Raw genomic sequence first — 19,298 nt, forward strand, 5'->3', positions numbered from 1 at the left:
AAATATATAACTAAGGCTCAATAAATTAATAATTAATAAAAATTATTTTTGTATTAGAATGATATGTTTTTCACTGAAATAGGGATCAATTGCGTAAATTATAACCATCGACAAATAATAAGTAATATTTTTTTTCCTTAGACTATATATAATAATGTTATTATTTTAAAAGGTCTGGTGTGTGGAGTGTGGACCATGGTCATGGTGTACGTGTGTTTGTTGATGATATTTTCGTGTGGTGTGAATTATAAGCTCATTATCCAGAACATGTAAAAGCTACAAATTATCCAGTTTCTTTGATATTTGAAAATCATTCATATACAACTGAGAATTAAAAAGTTTCTTGACTAAAGGGAGATATGGCAAAGCTTTGTGTGTGTTGGAGCTCAATGGTGCCATTTCCTGCACCACCAGATCATGATTCTAAGCATCACCTGTTAAATATTATGACTACTAGCTGTGGACTTGATGAACAAGGAGCTGGGAGGAAGAGATCAGTCACAGTTTCAGCTGCAAAATCTGGTGGATTTGCTTCAGTAAGTCATTAAATTAATTATGGCTCCTAATATCTACGTAGAAATAAATCAAGACCTCGTTTCCATCAGATATACTGGATACGCTTGGTCTGTAGTTAGCTCTGTAGTTAGCTTTAAATGATAATGTATGCGACTATTTATTTACAATGTTTCATAATAATTTTATAGTGTCTGATGATTATATATCGTAATATCATGTCACCGTCATGTTAGAAATTAAGGGGCCATTTGGTCAAGTCTAAAAAAGGTGACTTCTTGCTTAAAGTAAATAAATGAGATTAGAAGTTAGAAGTAAATACAGTAAGTTAACAAAGTGTTTGGAAAATAAGTAGAAATTGAAGCTAGCATTCTCAGCTCTTAAAAGTGCTTCTACTTATTTACACAAACGGTTCAAGAAAAACAGAAGCCAAAAGGAGCTTCTGATTCCACGAACAAACAGATGCAATATAAGATCGATAAGTTGAATATCTGAATAGAGCAATTATAGTTAAAAAGAAATTCAACATTCGTGCAGATAAGTAAAGGGTGTTCAACTTGTAAAGGAAAGGGAGGCATAGAGTGCCCGGGATGCAAGGTATTGCATGTACTTGATGTTTTATCATGTTTTGCTGTATTATTACAGAAATCTATGTATTATACAGGGGACAGGAAGAAATAAGAAGAATGGTAACATCTTCGAGCGCTGGAAGTAAGTTCTTCTACTGCAATTCTTTTGATACAAGAGATATAAGTGCATTGAGGCATTGAGCATCTAAATGACATGGGTTTTGTTTGTTCTAATACATAGGTGCTATGAATGCCAAGGATTCGGATTAAAGGGCTGCCCCAGTTGCGGAAAAGGAGGATTGACACCAGAACAAAGAGGCGAAAGATGATTGAATTTTCTTCTGTAAGATACTACCAAAGATCAAGTTGAGATGATTATAAACTTTGTGTAAATTCTCATAATAGATTTTCTTGTTATTTACCTGTCCAAAATCATAATTAGGTTCAAAAACGGTGGTGGCTGGCTGTCACAATTTATGAAAACAACTAGCGTAAAAGACCGTGCGAGGCACGGCCTATTAATTATAAATTATATCTTATATTACTTATTTTTAATAATAGTTTAATTTGAATTTTTTAGAGTATATTAATTTCATTAATTTTTAAATATTATTTTCCTTTTAAAATAAACTGATAATATCAATGACAACTGATTCTGCAAATCAAAAAAAATTTCATATAAGTGGGATTGACACAATAAATTTCACATGCGAAAGGTGTTTACAAAACTACTTATCAGTGTGTCATTCAATCAAAACATATTCAAATATGTCTATAAATGGTAAAATATTACAGGAACGATTCGCGTGAATTGTATAAATAACTCATGAAATGGTAAGATAGTTAAAATTGAATTAATATGTTCATGTGCTACGATCATCGAAAAGAGATAAGATGGAACACCAAGAGACATGCATGTATAAAATCATATTTATGTGAGTCAGACATGTAGTAGAGATACACATAATACTTGTTATCTCTTCGTCCCTCCCTCTCTCCCTCCCTCTCTCTTTCAATCCTGTTCTTTCTTTGGTAAATCATTGTATTTGATCAGTCGATCAATAGATTATCTACTTCTCTATTTTTAAATTATCATAGAAATTTATTTATATTTAACCAGATTGATTTTTTTTTAACAATTTATATGTGATTATTTGTTTAATAGTCAATTTTCAAAATATATTCTTAAATTTGACCGACTTGACGCGTAACTCGATCGAGAACCTGCACTTCAAGTTAAATATATTAGTCGGATATAACTCGCTTTTGAGCCGAACTCCAATGAAACTCGACATAACTCAAGGCAAAATCGGGACAACTTGGATTATACATCAAAAAATCGAAAGTTGGAAATCATGTTAAAAAAAAGTGAGATCTTTAATTTGAGGTATCCGCATACGCAAAAAAAATTATAATTGAAAACAATTCGAAATATCCGCACATGTAAAAAAACTTATAATTTTTTTAAATAAAATGAGAATAGGGACATCTTTGTTCAATATTATGATTGTTGAATTTACATGAGATTAAATTCAATTCACATAAATTTATTTTGTGCATCGGCATTTAATATTTTAATTTTCTTGCAATGAATGGTCATAAGTGATAAGTGTGATTAGAATGGATAATTATTATATCAATACATTAATTATTGATCTTTAATATTTTAAATGTAATAAATGAATCATCGGGTAATTTTGTAATTACATGTAATAAAAGGGTATAGTGGACATTTCACCACCAATTTCTTTGCTCTTTTTGCCCTTGGTTGCCATTTAATATATAGAAGTAGATTAGGGGATAACGTGCTTCGCGCGATAAAGAAAATCATGTATTTCATTATTTTAATTTAATTTAGCTTTTAATTATTTAAAAACATTAGGGATTTTTTTCATAAATATTCAAGTCTAGGAAGTTTTTTTTCCTAACAAAAATTACAAAAATACGTTTTCAAATTTTTTTTACAAAAACACGATTATGCATATACAATCATATCTACAACTAGCCAACTACGAACAACCATATCTGAGATCATAAATGTAACTTTTAGAAAAAAATATTTAATACAACTAGTTGCAAAGGTCGATGAGATGGACCAATAATAATATCACAATTCACATACATAAAATCAAATAAAACAACTCAATTGTTTAAATTACATTTTATTACATGATACTAATGATTACTAGTAGAGGGGTGGATGCTAAATTTGTACTTGCTCAATGTTATGGTGATCTTTCTTTACTTGACTGTGTTTTGTGCTATACTGAAGCGCAAACTCTACTTCCTCAGTGTTCTCTTTACAACGGAGGTCGAATTTACCTTGACGGCTGCTTTACGAGGGCTGAGAATTTTACATTTTTGAATGAATACAAAGGATCTGAAGATGTGGCAGTGTGTGGAAATGGCACCGGAAAGAGTTCTAAATTTCAAGAAGCTGCAAAAGCAGCTGTTGCACAAGCAGTTGTAAACGCACCAAACAATTAGAACTATGTCCGAGTTCACTTTAAACCGCCTGGAGGAGGTCAAAATGACTCAATATATGTGTTGGCTAATTGCTGGAAATGTAATAAGTGTCATTTGCCCTTTACATTTCTCAGTTTTAAAAGGAAAGATTCAATTATTGAAATGTAAAAATCCAGAAAATGAGAGAGTTTAAATGAAAGGACTCTGAAGCATGGATGTCATCTTCCTGGGAGCCTCCTTTATATACATCTATAATATATAGATTAAAATGCCAGGGAATATGAACACCAGTTTAGACTACACAATCACTCTGGTATACAAAGTGAGAATTTGTGAAACCCTTGGCACTGACCAACAATTATATATTCATCAGTTAAGATGTATCACAAGTTTATTCATACAAAACACAGACACAAACATAATACATATGAATAGCTTTCAAGTCTTGGAACAGAGCATTGAAGACCCACCAGACAGGTGAAGAGTGCACCCTTTCGGTGCCAAGCAGCAGTTGCACTTTGGCTCGAGCTTCTCCTCACCCGAAGACGGACAAGTCATGTAATCGACTTGCAAGCAGTACAAGTAACAAGCTTTTGCAACTCCACCAGCTTCTAGCAGCATGCCTGAACAAGGAAAAAACCAATTTATTAGAATTTTGAGACGTTACATATCAGGAAACATGAGCACAAGATTTCACCCGACGCTAGGAGGACAAGGAAAAATATCCCTCTTGAACTCATGCTTGTATTTCTTTAGTTCAGTTGTATACAGAGAACTAGAGAAGGAACAGCACTTCAGTTATATACCATGTGTGAATTGGAGAAAGATTCTGATTTTTAAGTCAACAACATTTTCGTTGACTTCGATTCTTATCCTACAAAGATGAGTGGATTGAAATTATGCTTGAACCTTTTTATATTATTATGCATCCAGACAGCCAATATGACTTCTCAAATCGTTCTCCACAATATCAGACTAAATTCAGATTTAGTGTATATTGGTTAAATATTATCTTAACAAAATGATGGGGAAATATGAATGAAAATGTAAGAATTTTTTCATGGTGTCTAAAACTCCATTGATGTAACATGGACAGCCAATTAAGACAAAGCATAGGAGTTTTAGACACTTAAAACACTCACTGGATGAAAACCCATTATATCGATTATGTACTTCCAACTAATAATTCACCCCTAATTATACATTTTACCAATCCAATCCATCAACCAAATTATACAGTATAATGGTATTCACAAAGTGGCATAACGATTGAAGCCCGAAGAGAATGCTCATCAAACCTTCTGAATCTTTTCCTCTCCAATTATCCATCTCGTCAATTGACATGGGTCCCCATATGAAGCTTTACACGAGCTAGGGATGATCCCAAGATCTGCACTAATTCTATTGAATTCCTTTAGAGCTTCTTCCATTTCTTTTTCAACAGATGCATCATTGGACCCATCAAATGTGCCGGCTTGAAGAAAATCGGCATAGAGCTTCTCTGTCTCAGTATCAAGCTGGAATGGTTCCATTGCAGGACCCTGATACAAATGATTTAGTTCAATGAAACTTGTATGTGAAGAATTCTAAAGAACAAGTGTGAATTATAAATCAAAGAACAAATTGTTGCCAATTGCACCAAGTATGAACATTGAGTAGTGACATCACTGTAAGACTACTATGATTAACCAAGTCAACCATAAATCTAGAGCCATAAATTCGTTCAAATTTTAATATTCTGGTATGCCACATAGCTTCATCACAAGGCGACTGGGTTTACCTTTACACAACTAGCTATCTTACCATTTCCAACGTCTATCCAGAGGCAAATTTATATATGCATGCAAACAAACAAACTTAAAATGTGCATCTAACATAACTTTTATACAACTTTTTATTAAATCATTATGTTTTACGATGTAAAACTCAAACAGGAGTATTACCTGACAAAGTTCAGCATAATGCTTGTAAATCTCACTGTTTTCATCTTGATCACCAATTAAAGTACCACCATACCATCCATTAGCTTCATCTACCGAAGTCATGGAAAGATATCTGCATCGAAGGAGAGGTGCCAACATAAGTACTAGTCGTATATTACCACACTGTTTCCACGTATATAAGCCTGTGCATTTGCAAACAAATTTAATATAGCAATTTTTTTTTTGTTTAGCATGAGATTAAGAGTTAGCGACAACATAAAAAGGAATGTAATCTGTACCGCTAGGTTTTTATGAACTCAAGAATGAAATTCTATCAACTCCTCCTATCACAAATCAAGTGAAAACTTCTGACCTTTGCAAGTCAATATACAGTTCTTACAACCTTCAGTTGAAAGTTAAATAAGTTTGTATAAATTTAGATCGATGGAGCTATAAGTATTGTGAGCTTACAAAAAATTTATTAGTATAAAATATCTTGAAACATTGCATGGCATCGTTCCAGTGGTTAATTAATCCAGTATTACGGAAGGGCATTGGATCTCCTCAAGCCTACTATTTCATCTACTTTCACTAAGAGTGCCTTGGGTGAACAAAAGCTGTCCAACTTGGTCTAAACCATAGTTAGCTGATTGATAGTTTTTAACTTTCCTTCATGAAAGTGATATTAGGTGACATTGCATCATGATGTATCGAATGATTTCTCAACTGTACCGCAACAACCTTTGTCCAGACACTTATCTAAAGCAGGTAGAGGCCAATCGGTTCGTAGAAGAAAAGTTGTGCACAGATTAAATATACAAGAGAAACTAACTATTAGAGGTGAAAAGATCTCGATTTTAAGAAAATAGAGTGGCGCGCACTGTACAGGACTAAGAAACATACAGCACTATATAAAGGGCACCTATTCACTCTACTACCTACTAAATAATTAACATAGATAACTTTAAAAGCATGAGGCTTATAAAGCAATGAAACATCTCAGAGCTAAGCAGTAAGACACTATAAATTTGTAAGTACATCGACAAAAAATGCCCCCCCCCCCAAAAAAAAAGAGTTTGTTGTTCTTTTTAGATCCTTGGTCATCTTTTTATCATCCAGAGATAAAAGAAAACAAAACTAAAATCCTCACAATCAATGCAACTTACCTTTGGGACACCTCCTCTTCATTAGTGTTACCAATATAAGAAGGCCAGTCAATGTCAAGTAAGTACTCAACTCTACTTTCAATCTTAGACTCTTCGTCAGCACATTCATTAGACACCACTTTGCGCGGTGAGCTACTCTTGTCCAACTTTCTTTGACCAAAAAGCCAGTTTGGGGTTTTAAGCTGAATTTCTCTGCAAGATATACAGAAAGTATTTTCGAAAAATCAAAGAGACATTTGTTAGATACCAATGCAACTGAAAGACCCAATAAAACACATAAACCTCAATCAAAGAGGTACATTATACATGCATATTTTAAATTGGTATGTAAAAATAAATGATCAATTTATGGTAACAGCTTATTCTGAGGTAGTTTAATTTAGCTACCAATTGATCACCTAACATAATAACATGCAAAAAGAAAATATAAAATCAACAGGAAATGTAACATTCAGAGCACATAACTACAAAAGCTCCAGGTAATGAGCTATAAGGTCTTCGGACCAGTAATAAGTTCATGTGATTCATTGGAAGTTTGCCATCAATTTACTACTGTCAGACATGCATTATTATCTTAGAGACCAGGTCACAGAGATTCACCTCATCCAACGCCAACTTCACAATCAATCCACACGCCATTAATTCCAAATTGGTCAAACTAGCACTCTTTAAGGCAAGACAAAAAAATGCCCAACAAAAACGATTTATTGTACCAATTTCCAAGTACTTCCAACCAAGTTGAAAGTAACAATAAAATAATATTAGAATATAAGAGGACAACAAAAATATATAGGTTCCTCGTCTCAAATATAATAATCAAAAGCAAGAAAATGTAGGTAACACATCAAAATACATAATTTTAATAGCTTTATAAGACGTGCAAGAAAAAAAAATCAACTTAGACAATTGGATAACTACTATCAAGTGAATACCGCCTTAAACATAAGAAACATAAATCGACAATGCATCCCACGTGAGTTTATTCATGCAAATCTTCTCTAAAACTGAAGCAAAGCATTGCAGAACTCTAAAAAGAATAAGATTACAAATGCAGATAAAGAAGAAAATTACGCTGCATCAGGTGCCATTCCAGAATTTCCAGTTCTTTGAGCAGGTTCGGCCCAAAGCCTCACATTTTTAATAGAGCTGCATGTTTGTTGTAACAATTTGTCGAATGATGTTAACTTTATCCGAGAGAAGTCCTCTCTCCAAGCAGGAACAGGGGAAAGGACCGCAACAGACCTAGAATTTGAATGAGACCTGAATAATAATTTGATGTAACAGGTAAATCATAAACATCTGTATTCTCAACAACATAGGCTTGGGTCTGTCTGCACATTGTATGCAATGTGAGTAATGCTATTTACATTTGCAATGACTACTACCAACATTCGAAAGTAACCTAAAAGGAAATATTAGCATCACCTATGCAAAGCTGATACCTATTGAAAGGCTTAAAGTCCAATTAAAGGACCAACTCCCTAATCAAGATATTTGAAAGGTAATGACATAATAAATTATATAATCACCACATTTTACCTCTTCTCAGGGGTGAAATTATCTTCAATGCCAGTAACATGAAGGTAATAATCAGAGTCCAGATCCCATATAGTTGGTCTACTATCTTGTGGTTTAAAATAGCCCAAAAATCTAAAAAAACAACAAAACCATACTCAAATCTATTGCCAGATCTTCGAATATATGAAGTTACTACAGGATGAATAATGTGGATCATTACAAATTTATAGCATCTTGTTTTTCACCATCAGTATAAGTATTGCTGTAATATCGCTGGATAGATTTTAGCAATTCCTTAGATTGCGTCGTTGCTTTCCACTTTCCCTGTCTCTCGGGAAACACCTGTAGAGCATAAATTGATCAATAAGGTAATTTCCAAGGTTTATGAATAATGATCTGTTAAAAAAGGGATGGTCTCTTCATTTTGGATCACTGTGTATGATAGAATTAAGTAAATTAGCAATAATTTCAAACGAGTATTTATATATACTGCCACACAATGTTCTAGGAGACCTACAGTATTCTGAGCTGCCGAACCAGCATATTGTTGGGCCAGAGCATCCCCCATACTTTGGTACATTTCCATCAAAGCTGCGGCAATGCTACTATCAGCGTCCACTTTAGGCTCATCCGTCAAACTCATTGCATGTAGTTGACGGCCTAAAGCTGCTAGACCATAAGCATATTGAGCAACATTCGTACGATCCAAGCAATCGATACAATTGGTGCGCAAAACTCCACTCTGAAACCTTGGTGCGGCATTACCATAGTTATTATTTGAAGAATGTTGAGGTCCTGTGCAATCTCTGTTTTGCATTAAAGCTGAATTTAGAGTATCAATATTACTCCCAATTCTTGCAAGATCCCCAGAATTAGCTCGCAGATCTCTAAGAGAAGCATCCCTAACAAATAAAAATTACAGCAATAAAAGCTTAAAACAGATGAAAAAATATATCATTATTTTCGCAGTTTGGCAACTTGGTATAAACCAAGCACAGTTTCATTCAGGGCTACAAGTCTCTATATAACTGATATTCACATATTTGCAGTATGAACGTGCACTACATTTACTGCCTAGAAATACAATGGTAAATATTATGTGGCACAATGTACTAATGTCATTAACATCTGAAAGACAGAGGTATTATTACGTAGCAGAATGTACTAATGATCCTAAACTCAGACATTCTTTCAGCGAACGTTTATTGAACTTTATTTCTTCATCGGTGCTCCTACAATTATTCTCAATATAATTTGCTCATAGAATGTCTACGTAATCTGACTCATATAGCTCCAGGCTTTATGTTTTATAGTTATCACATATGATCCAGCAATTATTGCCAAAATACCCATACCTAAGCACCTTATGCCAAGAGGGAAAGTCGTATAGCACAACGTTGTCCCCAGCGCTCTCCAATGTTTAAGGGCAAGAGATTTCATTCTCGGAGGACCAGCAACACCCCCACCCACCCACACACACACACATGGCTGCAGTGCCCATGGAACAGGTTCAATATAATATAATTCACTAAATAGAGTTAGAGTGAAATATTGAGGACAATTCCAGAATATTGATCATCGGTCTAAAACCAAATAACTCATCCAGCATTCTTATGAAGAAAGCCAAAACTGAATATGCAAGCAATTACAGCGGTCAGATTTGGTACATAAATTGACTGTTGACATCAACGTTAAAGATTTACATCACATCTGATACGGAAATTAGTGCCAAAATACACACGCCTAAGCACCTTATGCCAAGAGGGAAAGGTCGTATAGCACAACGTTTTCCCCAGCACTCTCCAATGTTTAATGGCAAGAGATTTCATTCTCGGAGGACCAGCAACCCCCCCCCCCCCCCCCCCCCCCCCGCCCCCGCCCTTCCCCCCACATACACACTCATGGCTGCAGTGGCCATGAACAGGTTCAATATACTATAATTCAATGAATAGAGTTAGAGTCAAATATTGAGGACAATTCCAGAATATAGATCCCCGGCCCAAAAAGAATTAACTCATCCAGCATTCTTACGAACAAAGCCAAAACTGAATAGGCAAGCAATTACAGTGGTCAGATTTGGTACATAAATTGACTGTTGACAACAACATAAAACATTTATATCAATTTTTTTATCCCAACCCTCCCTTGTAGGGTGTTGGCTAATTCAGCTCAGTGACTCTTACATCACCAAGTGTCACTAACCTAGGAGCATCTCCATGTCTCTATGCCTCTTTACTCTTGAGTAACATAGTTAAATAGTCTGGCACCACATTGTACGAGCAATTAAAAATGTCGGTTTGCTACCTCTATCCTTGAGTACTTCCTGGTCTGGGTTTCGCACATCTATATATCTTGATTAATAAGGGTATGCAGTAGAAGGTAAATAAAGAGGAACAAATTTTGTTTTGGACAGATTATAATAAATAAAATGTCACAGCAGGATTCGTTTTTAGTTTCTAGGTTAACTGATGATTAGACCAGAACTAAAAGAATCAGCTAACTGCCTAGGGTCCAGCAGCTGTTGATTTCTCTCAGATATCTATTCTATATTTAAGATCATGACTTCTGAACATTAGGCTAGCTGTAAATTCCAAAAATTCCAACTTATGATCATTAGGCTATTACACTAATAAAAAGTAGCTTTCATGAATTCACGATAGACGGCAACCTAAGGTCACGAGAGGAGCTACTGAAATGAAGCAAAAAGTTGGAAAAAAAAAACTGTACTAAGTTTATGTTATTGTGCATGTTTACACAGAAGGAACCCGAACTTTTGATAAAAAGCAGGCTTCTGCTTTTCTTGACATGTTTGTGTAAAGTAGAAGCTCTTCTAAGAAGCTTCGGAGAGAGAAGTAGCACGTTAAGAAAGCCAGCTATTTTTTGTGCAACTTCTACTTCTTTTCTAGCAACACTCTACTTCTTTAAATGGCCAAACATTATATGTAAAATTATCTGAACACTTAAATAACTTATAAGTCACATTATCTAAACACTTTAATAACTTATAAATCATAACCTGCTTATCACTTATATATCCTAACCTGTTGATCACTTATAATCCACTTCTTTAATTTAAGCAATAAGTAACTTCTTTAACCTTAGCCAAACGGCCCCACTATTGAGGAACAAAGTTAGTGGTAATTTATTATTATTATTATTTTTTTTTTTGCAAAGTAATTTATAATGTAATCTACACATTGGATTTGGTAGTCGAGTGATAGGTTTCTTCTCATTTAATTATGATAGTGGAGTGGATAGACGTAATCTTCTCATACGTAAGGAGATATTTTGGTTTCAGGGTTTATTGAACTGGATTACATTGGTTACTGAGGGGTAGTGGATTTTCTACGTTTAATCCACTAAAGGCTATCTTCTAATTGTTTGATTCTATAATCCCTTCTTATTTTCTAATTTGCATCAACTGCTGTCTGTTTTAGTTAAAAAGCTTCTAACAACATTATTCTCCTATCACAACAAAATTAATCTTCCAAATAGACACTTCCATACATAATAGACCCACATGCTCAAATTGATCCTGCGTCAATAATTCAACATACAAACACTCTTCATGTATCAATCAGAAACCTATAAGCAGATCTGTCCCCCGTATCCATAACCAATGATCTAAGGCTCTGAATAATAACCTAGTAGCATGACAACTCTCAAATTGAGTAGTACCAACTCGAGTTTGCAACTAGAGTCAAGATCAGAAAGCACCATTTCTTACAGCCTTACCCATTTTTAGAATAAAAACTAAAAATTTAGAAAAAATTAGAAATTTCCATCTCAACTCCTACGGAGATCCCTGCTTAATCCAAGTTGCACACTCTCCTACCTCAATTGTTTAATGATTTAAAAAAAAACTTTTATCAAACAAAATCTACATGCAAAAATGTTATTTCGCACATATGGGAAATACCTTGGCATACTTATTAACTAACTGAAAGCACTAAATACCATAATTATATATATCAGGCAACTCCTTATTCCCCCCACACTAATCTAACTTTTTCTTAAATCCTATTATTCAAACACTTCAACCAAAAGTGAACACAAATTTATTAAATTTACAAGTGAATAAGCAACACGAGTCAATTCAGGAAATCCAGACTCCCTGGCTTTTGGTAATTACTTAGAACGAGCATCATACCTTGTAATACTGGTACGACTGATCTGGCTGGATTTTCTTTTGATAGCTGACGGCTTTCCACTATAGTAGAACCCAGTCAAGTCAAGTGCTTCACTTGCCACGCCACCTAGAACAGCCAACACATTGGCAGATTTGCTTGAAATTGGCAGAAATGATAATTGTTAGTAAACAAGGAAAAAGAAATTCTACTGAATGAGGCACATAACCACGTGTAAATTAATACCTCTTGGCAAACTTGTTAAAGTCCCAATGAATAAATTTCAGCTGCTTTTCTTCTGGAAGAATCTGGTTTAGATATCCAACTGCAGTGGTAAACTCACGCCTCAGCATCATTTCTCGGGGCCGTTTCTCGACGGTCTATGATACAAACTGTATACATCAGTAAAAGGCAGCAGCCAATGTACACAAATTTAGAGCATAGGCATGAGAACTCAAGCACACTGAATCAGGAAATAACACATCTAAGAAAGTCCAAAACGACCACATATATAGACCACTCACATTAATTGTAGAATTATAAAGAGTCATTTTACTGTACCAACACAACAAATTGTATAATGCTTTTCTATACATGTATTAAGAGAGACTTTGCGCTATGTACCTATGGCTATAACAAATTAACAACTAAACATTAAGGCTGCAAAGCACATCAGTCTTTTCAATAATCATATATTTATATAGGCCCACTGTTCCATAGAGAACCATCTTATATAGAGTCCCGTGGAATACCATTTGGTTCTACTTTAAAATCACATTAATAATTTTAAAATTAGCTATACTTATGCATAAATTTTGATTCTAATGTAGAACATTAATCATACATAACATACACAGACAATTTAACACATACAGTCTAACTAAAAAAATTGACTTTCGTGGCAAAAAAAAAATTAAAAAAAAAAAAAAAAATTGACTTTTAAATTTGGTTCTACTTTAAAACCACTTTGGATGAATATGATTCTGCTGTAGAACCGGTTATCATTAATTTCTAATAATTTTTTAGGAGGAAAAATGATAAAACTTTATTTTTTGATTTACTAATTATATATTTGATGAAAAATGAGATTGATACATGAGTTTTATGTATATATAGGTGTGCTCTGCTAGACTCTATATAAGGCGGTTCTGCATAGAGTGTGACTCATATAAGAAAGTTCAATGGAGACCATATAATATGGAGACCAAAAAGACTAGATCACCGCCCTTCATTCTATCCTAATCCAACGCCTCTAATTTGTTGAGCACTTTAAATTTAATATTTTTTTTTATTTTAATAGAGTATAACTTCTTTCCATATCCGACAAAGATGTGCATGAGTATGCAGCAGTTACGATCTTTTCAGTTTTTTAGGAAAGTAGTTAATTAATTTATCCTGCACTGATCTTCAATTTATTCTTTCACAAGCATATAATTTACTGACACAACACTTAGATTTATCATAAATGTGCAGGATAAAATAACACGTAGATATATTACAAAATATGCGGGGCAGATTATTAATATTACATTACTAGAAATGCAGGACAAGAATAGTGCAAATTATAACAATAGTTTTGAATTAAAAACCAAAACTCATGTCGATGATCTTGCAGCAACTGAAGCCCTGATATCCCAAGAATATATTCTACAAACTACAATGTTTTGCAATTGTTGTTTAGTAGAAATGCAGGACAAGAATATTGTAAATTATAAGAGTAATTATGAATTAAAAATCAGAACACATGTTCACAGTCTTGCAATAACTGAAGCCCTGCTATCCCAAAAATAAATCCTACAAACTACTCTGCGGTTGCTGTTTAGATGATATATCTTATAGTGTTTGTAACGATTATGCTGGAGAATGAAGTACGCGATATGCTTCCCAAAAAATACGTCATATTTTAATACGTATAGGTATAATATTGTATGTATAGATTAGTTTTTAAAATTATACACAGTCCTTTAATCATGTCTATTAATTGCTAGATTATTTTAACGGCAGATCTTAACGGTACAACAATAGCAGAACATTGTAGTTTGTATATATATAGGGTCATGTTCCTCTTAGTGGTTCTAAAGTTCTATTTAAGAATGGGTTCTCTCTTGAGCGCGACCCTACACACACACACACACACACACCATATATGTATGTGTACTAGTAGGCGTGGAAAATTCAGGTCCTGGATCGGGTTGGCGTCAGGTCAGCTAATTTAGGTTGCAAGTTCAAGTAGACCAGAACCTGACCAGAAAATTACTTAGTTAAAAATTGCACCTAGCCCATTCTCACAAGGCATAATCCAAACTTGAAAACCTGTTTTCTTGCATAAAATTCGGATAATTATGAGCTTGATAAGGATAACTACTACAAAGACACATAAATAACATATATTCATAAATGTACAAATGAAGGAAATAATTCATGCAATAGTTAATTGTTTATATTGAATAAAATGTGTATGTCTAGTAAGGCATATTGGAAAAATTAAAAGTAAAATAAACCTTAATAAGGTTAAGGACTATTATGGGGTTGCCATATCGCTCTGCCAAATCCTCAAAATGCATCTTTGTTGCCTCATATGTAGGGTCATACCTTTGCACTGAAGTTAAAAAGCACACACATATCAAAAAGTTTGTCAGAAAAAGTGCCAAAGTTTACCAGCACAAATCAAGTCAATGCAGGGTATGCAACTACTTAACAAAAGTAAAACATAATTTTGAAATAGTTTCTTACAGATGATATCAGGCTTAGGACTAAATCTGGAGGCTTCTTGCGACCAAAAGAGGGGAATTGAACCCCTCATCTGAACAACGGAACTCATTTTTCCTTTGCATGAACCGGCTTCTTCGTCAAGGATAATTTGTTCTGTTTCAACATCATTCGCAACCCTCCCCCTATCGTTTACTCCTCTTTTCAAATAGCTGGATTCACCATAGAGAATAATTGCAGCAAACTATAAACTACTTGCTATGGTAAAACATATTATAGAGAATATATATATTCTTAGGTGCTTGATGTAAATGTATTGGCACGTACATATGAACAACATATAATGAAGACTGCATTAAATTTCTTATATATTTGCAATAAGCTACATTAACATATGAGTCAAGTAACTTAGCTCAGTGCCAGGATTCGTGCAAACGTTTTGCAAGTAACAAAGTATAAATTTTATAACCTTAACAAGACCTCCTAATTCCAGTTTAACAAATTTTATCATATTGTTGGTACTCAAAATCAACTACAACACACTTAAATACTTCAAAGGAGTGCATACCGTGTCCCAGCAAAATGTCGAGAGCGTCTGGCGACCAGTGTGACACTGAAGTCTCTTCCAAAGACTGAGAGCCTCGTCTGTATTAATCATACAACAAATTGTCCAACTGAAGTATCAACTATGCCGAATTCAATTTAGTGATAATTCACATTTATGTTTCCGAACAAATACATTATGTAATAGGGCTCAAGACTTGACATTAAAATATATTATACTGTGCATGATGACAGATTAGCAGTTTAAATTTTTAATTCTAATGTCCTTTTCAACCACTCTTGTACCACGAGGCTGGTAAATATTAGGAGGTTCAAAAAAAGATAAGATCTGTTGATCTAGTATGTACCATATGAAGTATCTATACCGGATGTAACTATATGCAGTGCGTAACCCCTCCCCTAGAACCAGCACATGTGTGTTGGCTCATCCTGCCAGTAGGACCAGTAACTGGGATCTCTTCTAAGTAACATATGTTGGTACGTCCTGCCTATCAGTAATCACTGTATCGACAAGTCATTGAGGTTCTTACATGGTGCCTTGCCATAAAAGTATTATATATTTAAAATACAACCTCCATCTTAATTATACTCCCTAATTCGTCCCGTACATTGGCCAAGAAAAACTAGTGCCATATACATCATATATGGTTAAACAAAAATTACTATAAGCAGTGTATATGTGAAGAAGAAAGACATCAACCAAGGATACTAACTGGTAAGTCAATACCTGCTTAAAATTCCCATGGACCAAAGCAAGTGTCCATATCGTGTTATTGCATCTTGATCGAATTGGTTCAGTTAAGAATGCATTCCACACAAAAATATTCTCATATGGCATCCTTTCTTCAGATATTGATATCACATTCTTCTGCAAACTTTGCATTATAGGGTATGTGTAGCTATAGAAAAAATCTCTAGTCAAGTCTACACAGGATAAAAGCTTCTTGTACCTGCAAATAAAACAAGTATGATAAGAGTGAACCAGAATCCAAGTTAACATGATGACCAGTGAAGAGGTTGAGGGAGAAGATATATGAAGGACATATATTGCAGGCAGAATTTCGAATCATAAGAGCCTCAGAGGGTGTTGAGAACTAAGAACAGGAGTGAACACTTGTCATGCATGAGAGAAGAAGATTATAACCCACAAAGGGTGGCTATACATGCTCCTGAGGTGGTGGCTAGTGGGAAAATCATTGGTTTTCTAGAAAATAAACGAAAACAGAAGTTCTCCATTTTGGCTGATGGTACTGATAGCATCCACAGGTCTCCATATTTCTGCCAAACAATTACGCCTTTAGTTCAATTGTTTCGACTGTACTTTTGCTACTAGAAAAAAGGATGTCTAAATTTAACTAAAAGCCCAGATGATGCACATTTATAATGTGGTGTTCAGGTGGATCTGCTAGCACATCAGGGCCTGTAGTTTATACACTAAACGGTTGTTTTAACTTTTGAATATGTCATACTATAATGATCCACATACATAACTTAACCCTCCAAGTTTTACTATTTTTTGAATTAGCAAATTAAAGTTATTAATCAAAATATTTAAAATCTGGATTACCTCAGCTCAGTTTTTGAATAAGCTGCTTCAGTTTGAACAGACACGTGTGGAATAGATATAATTTGGCTTTCATCTATACTGTATACTGCATGACCACATATGCACCCAATTTGCCGACGCTTAGTGACCAGTATCAGATAATAAGGTTCCAAGAATTTAATACAACCTACGCACAGGAAACAAACAGAGGTACCACCAAATATTTAGGAAGTCAATACATACACTCCATTTAGTTAGAAGAAAATCAAGAAGGCAGAAATTAAGAAGTCCTACTATTATATGGGCATCTATTCATATTTTCACACCCTCATCTGCGTCAATAAATTCTCAAACTAAAACTCATGCCCATTAATGTAGAGATGAATTCTCTTTCTCATTTCTAAACATAGAATTTGCACTTCTTTCTTTCTACATATTTATCTCACCTTCAATTTTGTACATATTATTTGTATTGAAGGAGAACTCTAATTTCACATGTTAAAACAAAAGAATCTCACCAATAATCTAAGATAACCCTACTTTAGGCGGGACCATCTAAGCCTACAAATTAACCAAGACCCCAGAAAGTATTAAATATGTACATACATGTAAAATTTATTATATACACATACAAGATTCACTGCATAATTCAAACATAAAATATAGTTTTAATTCATACATATTAGTTTCACGAAAGAAAAGGAAAAAACATTTACAAAATTCATTAGTTGTAGAGTTTGTAGGCTAAGTTGGTCTTGGATCACACAAATGATGTAGGATTGAAATGAAAACCGTAAAAGAGACTCAAAACAAAATAATATGCACTTGAACACAAAACGCACAACACTACTCCTTATGATCCCATATTCAGGCCATTTAACTTTTCTGTTAGCACATTTTCATCAAAAAAAAAGTATCAAAAACTTTTAATCTCAACTAGGTTTTCGGCTTAAAGTGCTTGCAAAAAGTCAAACAACCTACATTTAGGAACGTTGGGAGTACATAGCAACATACAATATTGTATTATATCTACGCATAAATTTCATTCTTGTATACCAGCTATGCCATAAACTTTGGCAACAACACTTAATCCACCGGTAGCACGATTTCCCTCATCAATACGCTGAAGCAAACTATTAATTTCCTTGGACGAATAAACGACAGGATCTTCACTTATATTCAACTCCGAAGCTTCCATTCGATCGATTTTCAGCACTCGGAAGTACCTCTTCTTCCGGTCGCTTCCAATCAGATAAAATCTCTGCCAAGACACAAAAATTAATATGAAACTAAGCACAATTTCAGCCAGTAATTGAAGCTGTTGAGAGTAGAGTTTAATTGTTACCGCTCGAGTTTCGTAGAGTGTAAATTTCTCGAGTGAGTAGGAGTTGGAGTCGAATTCGAGATCGTTTAATTGCACGATCGGAGGTTTTGAGCTTGATTTTGAGGATTTTGCCATTGGAATTAAGGAAAGGTGGGTGTGTGTACAGTGCGTGCGTGTGTGAGAGAGAGGGGGGCAGAGAGGGAGTGTGTGTATTGAGACTTAAGAGAGAGAGAAAGAGAGAGAAAGAGAGAGAGAGAGGTTGAATATCGAGAGAGATATTGGATTGAGTTGGGGAGGTTATATACAGGACGCTATGCCGGGAACGTGTTCGCGGATTATTTCCGTCAGGGGGCAACGGACACTCTTTAAAAGAAAATGTGACAACTTTTTATATTGGGAATTTATCAAAAATACTTTATTTTTTAAGTTTTTTTTTTTGCGATTTTACTATCTTTTGACAAAAATTGCAAAAATACTAATTTTTTAGAATATATTTGCAAAAATATGATCTGCAACTAGATTTAACCATATGCAACTTCAGTTAATTGACCCCGCAGGTGTTGCAAATATGGTTGCATTTTGTTGCAAGTATGGTTGCATGTGATTACAACAGTTTGTATACAGTATTTTTGCAAATATTTCAAAAGTTTTTGTATTTTTGCAAAATCTTTAAAAAAGATGTATTATTTTTGCAAAAATAATTTTGAACTTAGGTATTTATGAGAAAACCCCTTTTATATTTGACTATATATTATTATCCTCAACAAATTTATTTTCTATCATTAATATAATTTTATCCATAATATTTATACTGGGTCATGTTCAATTGATAATCATTATAGAGAAAATCATATAACCCTTACCTTAATTCTAG

At 34.2% G+C, this 19,298-nt stretch overlaps 3 protein-coding genes across 6 annotated transcripts; 1 reads left to right on the top strand and 2 right to left on the bottom strand.

The window, feature by feature from the left end:
* The first annotated feature begins 220 nt into the window (after positions 1–220).
* LOC108214569 (protein PHOTOSYSTEM I ASSEMBLY 2, chloroplastic) lies at positions 221–1,501 on the top strand. Of its 2 annotated transcripts, XM_017386640.2 has the most exons (4): positions 233–536; positions 1,051–1,110; positions 1,178–1,224; positions 1,324–1,501. In XM_017386640.2, exons 1-4 carry the CDS (start codon positions 360–362, stop codon positions 1,409–1,411), a joined length of 372 nt encoding a protein of 123 aa, XP_017242129.1. In that variant the 5' UTR covers positions 233–359; the 3' UTR covers positions 1,412–1,501. The 2 variants fall into 2 exon arrangements, with proteins under 2 accessions (XP_017242138.1, XP_017242129.1); XM_017386649.2 differs by lacking the exon at positions 1,051–1,110 and having other exon boundaries at positions 221–536.
* A 2,376-nt stretch (positions 1,502–3,877) lies between these two features.
* On the bottom strand, positions 3,878–4,401 carry LOC108203722 (proteinase inhibitor PSI-1.2). The gene is made up of 2 exons (XM_017372849.2): positions 4,246–4,401; positions 3,878–4,171 (listed from the first exon to the last, which is right to left on the bottom strand). The coding sequence occupies exons 1-2, from the start codon at positions 4,286–4,288 to the stop codon at positions 3,987–3,989; spliced, it is 228 nt and encodes a 75-aa protein (XP_017228338.1). The 5' UTR covers positions 4,289–4,401; the 3' UTR covers positions 3,878–3,986.
* Positions 4,034–18,761, bottom strand: LOC108203719 (phosphatidylinositol-3-phosphatase SAC1). 3 transcript variants are annotated; one of them, XM_064093027.1, is made up of 17 exons: positions 18,446–18,701; positions 18,157–18,361; positions 17,122–17,287; positions 16,282–16,504; positions 15,559–15,635; positions 15,015–15,202; positions 14,783–14,880; positions 12,528–12,661; positions 12,305–12,439; positions 8,672–9,056; positions 8,375–8,496; positions 8,176–8,286; positions 7,708–7,896; positions 6,637–6,828; positions 5,492–5,603; positions 4,847–5,089; positions 4,034–4,171 (listed from the first exon to the last, which is right to left on the bottom strand). In XM_064093027.1, exons 1-17 carry the CDS (start codon positions 18,557–18,559, stop codon positions 4,160–4,162), a joined length of 2,706 nt encoding a protein of 901 aa, XP_063949097.1. In that variant the 5' UTR covers positions 18,560–18,701; the 3' UTR covers positions 4,034–4,159. The 3 variants fall into 3 exon arrangements, with proteins under 3 accessions (XP_063949097.1, XP_017228334.1, XP_063949101.1); XM_017372845.2 differs by lacking the exon at positions 4,034–4,171 and having other exon boundaries at positions 4,584–5,089; XM_064093031.1 differs by lacking the exon at positions 4,034–4,171 and having other exon boundaries at positions 4,691–5,089; positions 7,708–7,878; positions 18,446–18,761.
* Between the last annotated feature and the right edge of the window lie 537 nt (positions 18,762–19,298).

This window comes from Daucus carota, chromosome 1 (genome assembly GCF_001625215.2).
Source record: "Daucus carota subsp. sativus chromosome 1, DH1 v3.0, whole genome shotgun sequence".
Classification (NCBI taxonomy): Eukaryota; Viridiplantae; Streptophyta; class Magnoliopsida; order Apiales; family Apiaceae; genus Daucus; species Daucus carota.

Excerpts from the sequence above, each read along its gene's own strand:
- LOC108214569 (XM_017386640.2), top strand. The coding sequence starts at position 360 with ATGGCAAAGCTTTGTGTGTGTTGGAGCTCAATGGTGCCATTTCCTGCA. Across the intron at positions 537-1,050 it reads AATCTGGTGGATTTGCTTCA|ATAAGTAAAGGGTGTTCAAC; the intron begins GTAAGTCATTAA and ends ACATTCGTGCAG. Across the intron at positions 1,111-1,177 it reads TAGAGTGCCCGGGATGCAAG|GGGACAGGAAGAAATAAGAA; the intron begins GTATTGCATGTA and ends TGTATTATACAG.
- LOC108203722 (XM_017372849.2), bottom strand. The coding sequence starts at position 4,288 with ATGAGTTCAAGAGGGATATTTTTCCTTGTCCTCCTAGCGTCGG. Across the intron at positions 4,172-4,245 it reads CCTTGTCCTCCTAGCGTCGG|GCATGCTGCTAGAAGCTGGT; the intron begins GTGAAATCTTGT and ends TTCCTTGTTCAG.
- LOC108203719 (XM_064093027.1), bottom strand. The coding sequence starts at position 18,559 with ATGGCAAAATCCTCAAAATCAAGCTCAAAACCTCCGATCGTGCAATTA. Across the intron at positions 8,287-8,374 it reads AAACAAGATGCTATAAATTT|ATTTTTGGGCTATTTTAAAC; the intron begins GTAATGATCCAC and ends TTGTTTTTTTAG. Across the intron at positions 6,829-7,707 it reads GGAATGGCACCTGATGCAGC|AGAAATTCAGCTTAAAACCC; the intron begins GTAATTTTCTTC and ends TATATCTTGCAG.